The sequence below is a fragment of the Pocillopora damicornis genome, chromosome 10, assembly GCF_964200805.1.
Source record: "Pocillopora damicornis chromosome 10, jaPocDami1.2, whole genome shotgun sequence".
Lineage (NCBI taxonomy): Eukaryota > Metazoa > Cnidaria > Anthozoa > Scleractinia > Pocilloporidae > Pocillopora > Pocillopora damicornis.
In genome coordinates this window covers 6,132,629-6,145,572 of record NC_142679.1, presented here as the reverse complement: position 1 = coordinate 6,145,572, position 12,944 = coordinate 6,132,629, and the positions used below count along the sequence as shown (strand labels likewise).

The 12,944-nt window shown below is 40.0% G+C and overlaps 1 protein-coding gene and 1 long non-coding RNA gene across 26 annotated transcripts in view; one reads left to right on the top strand and one right to left on the bottom strand.

Moving 5' to 3' along the window:
* Positions 1 to 12,944, bottom strand: part of LOC113684912 (uncharacterized) — a 39,960-nt gene that overhangs the window by 2,407 nt on the left and 24,609 nt on the right. For 5 of the 20 annotated variants that reach the window (XM_089183805.1, XM_089183790.1, XM_089183799.1 and 2 more), the window contains 9 exons: positions 10,259 to 10,489; positions 9,509 to 9,529; positions 9,015 to 9,065; positions 8,554 to 8,595; positions 8,346 to 8,372; positions 4,783 to 4,836; positions 1,819 to 1,881; positions 1,496 to 1,549; positions 58 to 786 (listed from right to left, as the gene is read on the bottom strand). In XM_089183805.1, coding sequence (XP_089039931.1) covers positions 58 to 786; positions 1,496 to 1,549; positions 1,819 to 1,881; positions 4,783 to 4,836; positions 8,346 to 8,372; positions 8,554 to 8,595; positions 9,015 to 9,065; positions 9,509 to 9,529; positions 10,259 to 10,489 — 1,272 coding nt within the window. Of the gene's footprint in view, positions 1 to 57; positions 787 to 1,495; positions 1,553 to 1,818; positions 1,882 to 4,782; positions 4,837 to 8,345; positions 8,373 to 8,553; positions 8,596 to 9,014; positions 9,066 to 9,508; positions 9,530 to 10,258; positions 10,490 to 12,944 lie in introns of all 20 variants that reach the window. The other 15 variants (XM_089183801.1, XM_089183788.1, XM_089183795.1 and 12 more) reach the window with 3 other exon arrangements.
* LOC149038654 (uncharacterized) lies at positions 7,158 to 12,490 on the top strand. Of its 6 annotated transcripts, none has more exons than XR_016180128.1 (5): positions 7,278 to 7,451; positions 7,762 to 7,954; positions 8,322 to 8,491; positions 10,146 to 10,212; positions 11,114 to 12,490. It is a non-coding gene; the product is annotated as an uncharacterized LOC149038654 (long non-coding RNA). The 6 variants fall into 6 exon arrangements; XR_016180125.1 differs by having other exon boundaries at positions 7,336 to 7,451; positions 8,089 to 8,491; XR_016180124.1 differs by lacking the exon at positions 7,762 to 7,954 and having other exon boundaries at positions 7,158 to 7,451.

Genomic DNA, 12,944 nt, shown 5'->3' with positions numbered 1-12,944 from the left:
AGTAAAGAAGAACATTCAACACAGTCACATGGAAACCTCTGTGATAAATCAACTCACCATCTTTGGCGTCCTCAGTGCCAGAATCTGTTGAACTGGAGCTGTTCCTTCTTCGTGCTACAGGAGAGTCGCATCCCCTCTGCGACGGGGACCCCCTGGGGTATGGGGACGTTGGGGGTGATGGAGATACCCGTTCTTCTCCATAATCACTATCCCCGCACGATTTTGGGGAAAGGTTTGCCGGAAAAGGCACTTGAGACTCAGCTGGTGTCGGCTTCATGGGGGGTTGGACCCCATTTGATGGTGGCTTCTTTTGACTGACAAACGAAGTATCTAATCTAGGTTTCTTTACGTCAGGAGGTAAGGGTCCGTTCTCGCCGTGGCTGCCAGCGGAGAAGGGCTCTTCATAACGCGCACCTCGGCTGGTGCGTTCCTCAGAAGATGCTTTCTTTGTTTGCGATGCCTGATCAAACAGAGGGCTGCTTTTCTCTAAGAAACTGGCCGCCAAGGAAAGTGTCTGCAGTGAAGACCTAGGGAAGTTGTCCGGGGGGCTGCTGGGGGAGGGAAGATCAGGAGATTTGATCAGAGGGGGCACCGGAGGGAGGTCTTTGTTCCTGGTAAGTTCTGGCAAGGAGCGAGGGGGTTGACGCGGTGGAGGAAATCCATTAAGGGATGGAACACATGGCGGGTAACATCCATTTGGAGGCCACAGGCGAGAGGCACAGAAGCCGTTGGCACCAGAGTTGTGTTGTGCTGCATAACTGCCAACAGAGTAGCCACGAGTGTGGGCTGAAATGAGAAATTTATCAAACTTAGACCACGTGTGGCGTGATTACTCTAGTGGTGTCTCCCTGTCCAAAAGGACTAGTGTCAGCGGAAGTCTTCAATTGTTACTGACTTTATCAAAACAAATTCACTCGAAGTTCACTATGATCAAAGGCCACGGCATGTTACGTGCTTTGTTTGTTTTTATCACACTGTGAGATATTCCTTATCACGGGATAACGTAAACATGCGACTTTCATGAGCTCGTGGACTTCAACTCATGTCAAATTTTCGTGAGCTTGTTCGTACATTTTGATGCAGGACTTGAGATCTCTCTGTTTACCCAAAAGCTTAAACCTGAAATCATTTGTGGTAAATTAAGGTGAAGGTTTTTTTTATCTTTGCCGGTTGGAAGCTTGCCCATTGTTTTTGTTCCGGTCTAACCTTGGACTTAGATAAACAGTCGCATGATTTAACCACAGTTAGTCATATGTGTTCGATGTGACTCGTGAAGATTCATGTAATTTTGTAGCTAAGTTCCCGATTGCCATGTAGCGTGTGTGTTGTATTTGTCAACGACAAAATTAACAAGGATCAATGCGTATCCAATTTGTGATGTCACGCAACGCACAGAGAAGCTACAAGCTACAAAGCAGACGCGTGGGTGGGGGGGTGGAGGGGGTAGAGTGAGGTCAGGATAAGAATTAAACATTAAAAACAAAATAATACTTACTCGATTGTGGCTTGGATAATGAGCCGGCAACCTCTGTAACAGAGTTGTTCTGAGCTACTGAAAGAAAGAAGACATGATTATTTCACCATAAACAATAATGAGCTTTTCCGCGCGCGATTTCTCGCTCGCACGTGTACACTTTCTTCATGTTATATCCAGCGATATAGCGTTCTTCAAATAAGAAGTCGACTGCTTGGTGCAAACACTGCTATTCGTGGTATGCAGAGTGAATTTTCGATCAACTTTTTGGCACCACAAACTTGAAACTTGTGGGCCATGTTTGTGAGCGTGTGACTGTTTTTTAACGTGGAGGACAAACTTACCGAAAGAATGGCTTGCAGAGCTTGTCACGTGGCCTGCGACTTCTTGAGAGTTGCTGTCAAAATCTAAAATAAACAAAAATCCACAGGTTCATTTATTAACCTTTATACTGACGGAATTGTGAGCTCAAATCACAACTCTATAAGGGTAGTTGGAAGAATAGGCGATAGTTTGAGGAGTCGGAATCCCTTCAAGAAAAAATTTTGATACTTTTGTGACTGGAAAGTAAGGAAATTCGAGATTCGTCGAATGTAACGCCGTCCAATTGCATTTTTCGAAACTGCAATGTCAATGATTGTAAACTTTGCATTGGTTGCTACCACAACAAAGCGTTTTTTTGTCGTTCTAGATTTATCTGAAAAACAAGAGGCTATAATTAACACTGCCACGCTTCTAACATAAAATAGAGTTTCGTTCATTGAAGTGGAACAAAACAAACGCTGACACAAGTCACAGGTGGGTTGAGAGAAAAATTTATTTAGGTATTTCCGCACCGACAGATTGGTGAGGAAAAGAATCTTTTAAAAATTAACATTTCAAAGGATGACACAGAAAATCGAGAGAAGTTCTGAAAGTTGCCTAAGAAAAGTCGTTTCAAAAAGCGTTTTATTGAAGAATGGAGATTTCAATGCATACAATTAAAAGGATGGAACCACAACACATCGAGTAACCTGAGGCAAATTCTATTCAAGAAAAGTCTTTGAAAAAACCGCTTCTCAAACCATAGAAATTGTTCCCAGTTATTGTAACAGAGGATTCTAATTAAAATTATTTCTATATGTTATTTGCATTTCCTCAAGGAAATAAAAATATGGAACACAATCTATAGGTACAGATGAAACAAATTGGGTCAGTCGATTTAAGACAATCTTGCGTGTGTAATAAACGTTGCTCTGACGTAAACATAGTAACCAGGGTTTCCTTTTAAATCTTTATTATAAAATAACACAAACATAAAGATAATTTTCGGAATTAAGAAGAGAACGAGAAATTACTTATGGGATTTTCAAACCAAATTTAAAAGGTCACATGAATGTATGTATAGGTTTGCCTATACACTTTTTTTTAAAGATATTGCTTGTCTGTCCAAATAATTTGGGGTATCTTCGTTGAACGGGTGGTTTATTGACTGAACACAACAAGTCATCTCAAAATGGTACATGACATTAGTAACGCCAAGCTTTCATTGATAAGCAGATGGTACTTAGAACCAGCTGTCAGTAAGCTGATGAAACAAGCTAAAATCTTTGCCAAACTGCATGGCTTACTGTACATGTGCACTGATGCCAATTCAAGATCTCACATGCAGTTCACTGTGGTGTGTTTGTATTGACACTGTTTTGGCGAATATATTGTTATGATTAAAGTACTGGCCAAACTGATAACTCATCCAGAGTACTTTCAGTCTTAATCATAAGACCTAGCAATCAATTTCTGATATCTGACACCGTTGAATTTGGAAGATTCTTCAGGTCACAAAGAAAGAAAGAAATGAATGAATGTACAGATGAAAACCTGGAAAACTTATCACAATATTATTATTGTTACACAAATTTTTCACATAAAATGCAACTGTATGCTCCCAAAGTTGTTCAAAACACTCTCTTCACACTCCAAATAACACCACAGTCCAAATGGACAAAAGATGTTCTTTGTGATGCAAAATTGAATATGTACAGTCCTAACGGTTTCAAATATCATGTTTTGCTCTTTTTCGACCCTACATTGTCACAAGGAAATGACAATATTGGATCCAGACAAAGGTTACTTCCTTGCAACCTTAGATGAAGCCACAGTCAGCCTGCGAGAGAAATATCTTGGAAGGACGCCACATACAAGTGAAAAGCAATTCACCACCGATGGTGCAATGTTTGTATCGGAGACGTGGAAATATTAGCAACACTACAGTAGCTTGAAAGCTAAACAATTAAGTTAAAAACCTGCTTGGACTTCCAAGCGAAAAGCCCTTAATCAATTGCTTTGTAAAGATCTTTAAGCCTGCGACACCGCACTTTCAAGCTGAAAAGAAGCTTTAATATTTCATCAGCTTAAATTGTCTTTTCTGCTGAACCCTGAATATTCAAGTTGCAACAAATTTTAATATATGTGCATTGTGTAGTTATGCAATATCGCATTTTCTAACGTTCCTCGCCAGAACGAAGCGAATCGCGTCCAAAACAAAATGTCTGTAGTATTAAAGAGTACAAAGGAATGTAAAAAGAGCCATTTTCATCACGTTAGTAACAGCTTAGCCCACACGAGGAAGTGGTGAATGTTTATGCATCGCGAAGAGAGCTATCTGATTGCTTAGCCTATAGTATTACTGCGACCCGACTTTTGGCTCGCCTGTAACTAGTTGACAAACAACACCATCCATAACATCAATATTACTGAATCAATTCGAAATATCTTCGGTCAAAAGCTACAAAAACTACAACAGAACTGCTTGAAATCGCTGATAATTTAAGACATTGCGAAATTTATGCAAATAGAAGTCATGTAGTCTCTATGAGTTCTTATCTCTTGAAGAATCTCCTTCGAAATTTTCGAAGAGTTAGCACTGATAACCGAAGGAAAAACTTATAATGTACACAACATAGAAACACACAAAAGAATCTTCGTTTCTTTAGAGGTGACGAAGGATGTGAATCAAGAAAGAGAGACATATAGCGAAAATTGTTGACAATCCCAAGCACAAATATAAATTATTACGTCCACCCAGCCAAGTACAGCATTGTGGTTTTTTAACACAAAGAAATTACAAAATACCCTCGGCGAAAACAAGCAAAGTCAGTTAACTAAGGTCATTTAACCATAATGAGGAGGTATAACTCTTAAGCAAACAAAGAGCGGTCGACACTGTTCCCGGAAGAAACTTCGAGAGAACTGTTTTTGCTCCCGGAAATATTCAACCCAATGCGACCCGCTACGTGACAAAATAATTTTTCTTCCAAAAGCCAACTCACCGCCATCTATGTTTCCAATCACAGCATGACTATCATCCATATCGTTGGTTTCATCTGAAAGAAAGAAACGTTCGTCAGAACATACGAAAGACCGCTTGGACAAAGCTATATTTTCCTAATAATTGTGCGTGCTAGCTCATTTTAATGCCAACTGGATGGAAACCATAGCTCCCCGCAACGCGGAAAAGCATTCAGAATTAAAACCCAGTTCTTCGCGTTGTGAGAAAAAAGTCGCTAAAATTGATCGCAATTTAGAAAACTTCGACATTTTAACAGCTTTAAACGCTTACATATGCACAGCAACCACGCGCAATCGTTGGGTACAAGTTAAAAAAAACGCTTCGAGACTGATCTCAAGGTATGATGCGAAGCAAACGATGAGCGGCAAGAGATACGCATGAAGATGGTCCCTCGCTCAGTAGGCCAGTTTGCCGCTAGACTTTCATCCTTTAAGATTATTAGCCCTTGAGAAACAATGAGACCTTCTGTACCATTCAACAATGTGAAAGGTTTCACAAAATATGCTAAAAATAGCGATAGACAACGCTTCGCCTTTCCTTCTCCTTCGTGGATATGGCGCGTACCAGCGCGGAAACGAACAAGCTTGTTGGTTTCACTCGTGCTACAAATCCTCATACGAATCCTTGAAATGACAAAAAAACACAACGGATTGACAACGACTTCGGGTTCGTCGATTACAGCCCAATTCAACGACACAGCGTAAAAGACAACAACTGTAGAAGATTCAACCGATCAGGAAGCTTGAGGCTTTCGCTGCGTAAAATTACACCACGAATCATCGTCTCGATTTCCAAAATACCATCCGAAATGTACTCTGCAGTCGCTTAAAAACGACTAACCGAACAACTGGGCATAAACGAGAATTCTAGCTTTAACACTTTCACCAAACTACAGTAATGAACGGCGGCTAACAGTAAATATATCATAAAAGTTCAAATTATTGTGGGGCTGTTTCACGCAAGGTATACGAGCTAATACCAACGAAATATTATGAATCAATTCGACCTGATTACCTTTTCGCCGACGTTTCTTCTTTTTCTCCTTGCTAAATATTCTTAAAGAGCAGTAATAAGGCATTTCTAGCGTCGAATGGTTGGCGGAAAGGTCGCTTGCTTATTAGTGACTCGACATGCAGGATCGAGCAAACCACGAACAACAGTCGATAAATATGCTGGAGATTACTGAACAAAGTTACCACTGGGGGGAGGGGGGGTGGGAAAATACGATTCCTACTTTGTAGCGTTTTCTATGATCAGAGATTTATCCCTTCCACATGAGGATAATACAAAACTTACATTCACGCATGAAAAATTATGATAAGCCTTGTTGAAGTGATCCAGAATACTTGAAATCTGTGCAAAAAAGTATCTCTGAACACCCTCCCCCTAAGTAACGCTCTGAAGTCATTCAGATTCAAGTTTCACGTTGCCTATTTACGTAGCAAGACATTCAGCGAGAGATTATTTGCATTTACAAGCAGGAGTGTAATTTGTTTCGCTCGAGTAATTAGAATTCAGAAGCCGACTTTCTCTAGTTAGGAGACGGTCAATCCGAGACGAATTCGCAAATGTTACACATAACCGTGAAGAAAAGTTCATTCGTGAACGAACAGAAGGGCTACATTGACACAAAATGGAGCAGACCCGGAAGTCAAGAACAAAGCACAACTCTGCGCGCCTGTGTATCGTTGCGGAAACATAGGAATGTTGTTTGTTACTGCTAGATTTATTATGGGCCTAGAACCCGTTAATTGTCAAACGAGTCACTCGAAAAAAACATTATCCTTCATCGAACTTGCGAGAACGTCGAACAGCGCTCGAAGAATTTCTATACTTTGTCTCGAAGCTCGTAATTTACACTTCCACAATCACAAGACATTTGGGTGCGACTCGCAAAACACCCACGCAAAACTCACTTGACCTGAAGATCACGTGAACGAATTCGCTCGCGTTTTGCGCAATATTATACGTGCTGTAAAGTCGCCGTCAGTATACGGAAATACTTATGCGGAAACTGGTTGCCATCAAGTTCTGCTCTTCATCACGAAGCTGTTCAAAGTACAATATATTTTTTAAGAATTTAATTTCATTCCCTCCACGTTACTGAGGCTCTCATTTTGGCTTTTGCTGGTCCAAACATTTGCGCATTTTCTTTAAAACTCTCTTCATTTCCTTCGTTTAATGGCACTTGATCAAAGTTTACCATTCCTTCACGTCCAGGTGTTAGCGCCCAATTTTTAAGTTTAATACCGGTTTTCGTGCTTTCTTCCGCGCCTGATTAAGCACATTGAATGGCTACCATGAGCCTGGAGCGAAAGCATGGAAATTAACCACTCGGAAGCGGCGTGTAAAGCCAAAAATTTGCATCGCGGAAAAAGAGCGAATTACTATTCACTTCAATTATGTTCGCTTAAGTTTCAATTGAAATGACCCCTCTGACGTAAGGCAAAGAGAGGTCGCCTTCTGCGTGCAAGCACACTTCCTACGGGTTTGACGTCACCGTGCATACGTGCAATATTTTCAAATATTTCCTGACTTGTTGGAGAGTGACTCGTTATCTTTTGGGTTTCTTTAGCAAACGGCCACAAGACCAGTCAAAACCCTTAGCTCATGCAGCAATCCCGTGTATGCAGCGATATAAATAGACCGGTATGTATAGAAGCGTTCGATTCCTTTTAGATTTGAAATTCTGTGATTTCAGCCCAGTCTGGAACGCCTTTGAAGAAAAAAAATGGAATCGAAAGAGCAACATTTCTGTTTGACAAACATGATCTGCTATCTCAAGATCTACAAAACTTTGTAGGAATGTCAATTTCCTCATCGACAAAAATTTGAAAAAATAATTTTGAGCGGACTGATTGAAAGATGAAATTTCCAGTTTGGTCGAAGTAACAAAACTTATATTTCGCTTCTCACCGCGAACAGGTTTTCATCTAATCGAAATAATTTCCTTATTTAGCATTCTACAATATCGGACACAGCCACTCGGATGTCCTAATCCTTCAATATGTGTCTTATTGGTAGCGGCGCGCGTGCGAGAATGCACGCCTTCGTACTTCGTGCCTCGAGAGGGCATCACTTCACGCGTCCGATCTAAACCGAACTCGCGCCTAAAGTCCCACTGCTGCTCACGCCAGAAAAAAAGCTTCTAAGTAAGTTTTTAAACCAAAACAAATAGGTCAGGGATTAGGCCATTCAATTATCGTCGCAAATCTGTACACTGAAATATGATTTGAAGAAGTACTACATAAAATTTTGCATGTTGTTTTGCGAATTGACACGGCAGTTGAAAGGATACGGAAGAAACCCGGCCGGGAAATGCCGAAGAATACCGAAGAAAATAACAAAGAACCGAAGAAAATAACAAAGAACCAAAGAAAGGCTTTCCGTATGGCGGCTTCTTCATACAATATGCTACACAGAATCTATGCATGATACGTGTTTTAAATAATTATCTGTTTTCTGAAAAACCCTTGGCTCATGGCTTTCCAAAACTTATTATTATTATTTCAAAAATAGATATCACCAAAGAGTGAGACTTACCACTTTGTGCAAGCAATCGGTGGATTTCTAAAAATGAAAAAAAAATTTAGTTAAAAAAAAAGTCAAATCAAATAAAGAATGAGATGACATGGAGTGAAGGCGGATTTGGAAACAATAGCTGCTGCAATCGGAGAAAAAGTTATTTGGTAAGATCCATTGAGCCATTTTATAAACAAATTTTCTGTAATCAAGTGAGATAGGGTCTCACCTTCCACGGGAAGATCATCCGGAAGGGAGAAGTAAGGGGAATCTGTAAGATACATGATAATTGATAAGTTAGTATCTAACTTTCATGCAGTGGGGTGAATGAAAACTATCATTACTTCACACGTTACAGCTAGAATCTTGAAAAGCGAGGATAGCATCGGAAGTTATCCGGAAAAAAAAATCTAGATGAACGAAATACCTCAGCTGTAATCGAAAAGTTTTATTTATTATGATATTTTGCTTTTGTTGCATATAGCATTTGAAAAACACCTAACCCTTTCACATAAACTTTTCAATCCCAAGATCTGAGAGCCTAAAAGTCTTAACTAAACTTCATGGTTTCTCTGTTTGCTGGTTTTACTAGCTTAGACCATGGCTTTACACCATGACAGAAAATTCCCCTACTTAATAACGGTCTAGCTCTCACGGAGTTATTTTTCCTTTAAATTAAGAGATTTTTACCTTGCATAGCAAGAAGATTAAACATCTCATCACTTGATGGATCGTAACATCCTGTAAAAATGCAGACAAGAATAACAACGATTAACTTTCCATTTTTCCTCTCCTGTCTAGGGTATACCAGATTATCCTTTGGTTAATTAACACCGAACAATGTATACTTCTGAGAGTGAACTTGAAGCTGGGGGACTGAGATAGGGGAGTGGTGTACCCATGTACACTATCAGTAGAAACCTTTGGCAGATAATAGGGCTTTGATTTTTTCAGTAACTCATGAAGGAAATCATTGTTTCTATTTCATTTTGTTTCTATCAAAGGAGGAATCGTTCTTTTGTTTACTTTTTTGAAACCCTTACCACATGAAGCTAGAAGAGCTTGAATGAACTAACAGAGGCCGAGACCCTTCATATTCAACCCCAATCAGGCACATCCCGCAAAAGTTTATATTGAACCCTCCCTGGGGAAATCTTCAAGACTTAACTAAATATGTTACTTACCTCCACAGGAGGTACTGCAACCTGCAAAGGGACAAAAAAGTTTTAACCTTTTTTTTATAGGAAAAGCAATCTGCCCTAGACATCATACACAGCTAGCCTGTAATGATTCTTTTACTATCTTGTAAGGTCCTCAATGGCCTGCCCAACTGACAGCTTCTTTTCTTTAACCCTTTAATTCCCATGAGTGACCAAGACAGAATTTCTCCTTACAATATCAATACAGTATCAACCAGATAAGTGATGAGAATAAAGAAAAATATCAATTTGGGGATAATAAGTTGATTCAATACTAAATTCTCTGAACTAACATTATGAGAATTGTGTGGTTGATGGTAAGGAGAAGTACAAATTTGATCTGGGAGTTAAAGAGTTAATTTTTTTTTCGTTGTTTTTTTCTTCTTCCTATATCTTCTTTGATTATTTCCTTCTGAATGCTTTTCTCTAATTCCTCTTCCTTTCATAAATCCATTCATTTATTTATTTATTTATTCATTCCCTCTTTCTTTCTTTCTCTATTTCTTCCTTCTTGTTATTCTCTCTTCAAACTTTCTTTTCTATTTCTTAATTCACTTTTTAAACTGTTTATTTACTCTCTTTCTTCTTGTTCTCTTATGCCTGTTTGCATCTTTTCTTTCAGCAACGTTTGCTTGCTCCTCTGATGGTTCACGAACTCAGTTGAAAACAAGTTATTTTCAAATGTTTTGGTAATGTTAAATTTGTTGTTTATATTGATACAAATATAGCACTTACTTTCCCATTGGGAACTACTCGCAATCTGCGTGAGGGCTTCGTACAGGAGTCCTCCATATTCTGAACGTTTTTTCAAATCATCTGCTGTTGAACACCACAGCTCTGGCCCAGTCAGGTCCAACTTATCCAGGTCATACTCCCCAGTGATATTATTAGACTTCCAGACCGACTTCAGAAAACTTTCTGACTGAGCCGCTGTCCATGTGTATGGTGGGTAGTTGGACCAATCTTCTGAGAAAGAAAAATACATATCAGTACCGAGGGCACCAGGTTGCGAGTTGAACGCTTAGGACACATCTTGACTGAGAAGAAAAAAGCATTCCAACAGATAATTAAGTTAAATGCGGGGTTAGAAGAAAATAGAAACAGCAGCAAATTCAGGGTCCTGGGAGAGGGTGAGGGTGAGGGGGGGGGGAAGGGATCCGAAATCCTTCTCTCCCCCCCCCACCCCCATCAGAACTTTGGGGATTTTTTATTACATGCCTAATATACAGGATCGCATGTTATAACAAAATGTGGCATATTTAAAATGAACTTGTCTCGAAATATTTCTTAGCTTCTAATTCACATGGGACTAAGTGCAAAATACTCTTTCTGTGTTTTCTAAATCTGCCCACCCGCCTCCCCCCACCCGCCTCCCCCCACCCGCCTCCCCCCACCCGCCTCCCCCCACCCGCCTCCCCCCACCCGCCTCCCCCCACCCGCCTCCCCCCACCCGCCTCCCCCCACCCGCCTCCCCCCACCCGCCTCCCCCCACCCGCCTCCCCCCACCCACCTAATCACAAATTCCTGGATCCACCCCTGATGAGCAGTTTACTACAATCTTTTAGTAATTAGGTATACCTTTCTGACTAGGTGTCTTGTTATGATAAAGTGGCTGAACAGTAAAAAAAAGGTATAGAAAGATGTATATAGAACAGATGGATGGATGGATGGATGGATGGATGGATTGGTAAATGATCACGCTGGAAAGGAAAGGGAAAGAAAGGGGGTGAAATGAAAGTAACACTGAAGAAAAGGAAGAAAAAGGGACGACAGGAAAAAGAAGGAAAGAATCCAAAAGGTGGTTAATGTTCTGAGAAGTAATGAGCGCAGGTCACAAAGCACATTCAAAAGCGTTTTCTGGATGTCAATGAAGTTCCAACAAAGACCACAACAGGTTTAGATAAACTGAACAAGCACCAAAAATGAAAATTTGTAGAAATCAAGGTTGGTATTTCAGCAAAGGAGCCCAAAGAAGAAATCGTTTAGGATTCCAAGCCTAATCTAAGTTGTTCAGCGCATGAATGCAGTTTAACAGGAAATTATTTCGGAGGAGACACAATATGTTTATCCTCATATACCTCAGAAAAAGTTTGGCAAATTATTACGAAAGAAAGCATGGAACCAGTTTCGAATCAAAAGCTATGCTGAGCATGATAATATCCAGAAGGATAATGTGGGAAGTACAGAAATCAAACAGAAAGAGACATTTTTGACCGAGGACTTCTCTTCCAAAGGCAAGCCTTATAACCCCGACGGAGAAGTAACAAAGCGTGAGTGAGCAAATTACTACTGGAGTTTTGGTATCAACTGGAACATAGCTAAAGAATATCCGCCTCCAGCAACTTCAAGCGATTGACCACATCGATGAGCGAACAGGTAACGTGAAAAAAACTATCGGAGTTTGACATTACACCGAAGTTAGATGTGGATTGATAAAGGGTCTCCCTAAGCGTTCAAGTTATTTTTGCCGCCTAAGTTTGTCATTAGAATTGGAAAAAATTAAAAACTGTGACTCAAGTATGCAGTTTAAAGAGAAAACTTGAGAGAAATGACCCATCTCTTGGCAATTGTAAAGCCAATAAATCACAGATTTAAACGAAAAAAAAAGGCCCTTGGCCGAAGACATATGAAGCAAAGAGCGACTTGAACGATTGTCCGGAAAGGGCCAATTTGAACAGAACTGAGCTGTGGCCAATTTATTTCCCCTGAAAAAAGAACAAGTTAAACACGCCTATCGAGACATTTTTGTTTACTTGCCGAAGGCAAAAATCGACTCATGAAATCTTCGCGGGAAGATCTTGAGCCTTTTTTCCGAATTTCGAAATGCTTAATCTTAACATATTAAAGGCTCCAAGAGCATTTCTTTTTTTAAACTAAGGACGCGATTATGTGCCCAATTTTCGAAGATTAAGGTGGTTTCCCAGCTAAATTCAACAAATATTAAAATTTCAGCCTTGCATGATGAAATCTTGTGCGCTTATCTGTCCTTGAAATCTTTCGCTAGGCCGCATTTGGTAAATTTCATTTCGCTAAACCAGCCTTATAACAATAGCTTCTGAGACAATGATCATAAAACTCTTTGCTATCGTCTCAACACGATCTACCCTAAATGATTTAGAGTTCCCATGATGTTTCTGTCTTGGAAACGTTGCTATCTTGAATCAAGTTCACTTGTCATAAACACGGTTTTGTTCTCGAAAAAAGAACTGAAAGATATATTTCGTTCCAGTAGAATGACCCGTGACCCGTACGGCTGCATATAGAACGCCTTAACGGAGAGATCATGTGAAACCAAACAAACCCCGAAAGTGTAATTTTCCGTGTTTGTAGGGAAGCTGTTGTAATCGGCCTTCCTTGAATTTTCTAAAGTAATTTTTTAACAATGTCTTTATTGATGCTAAAATTATGTTGAAAGCATCAA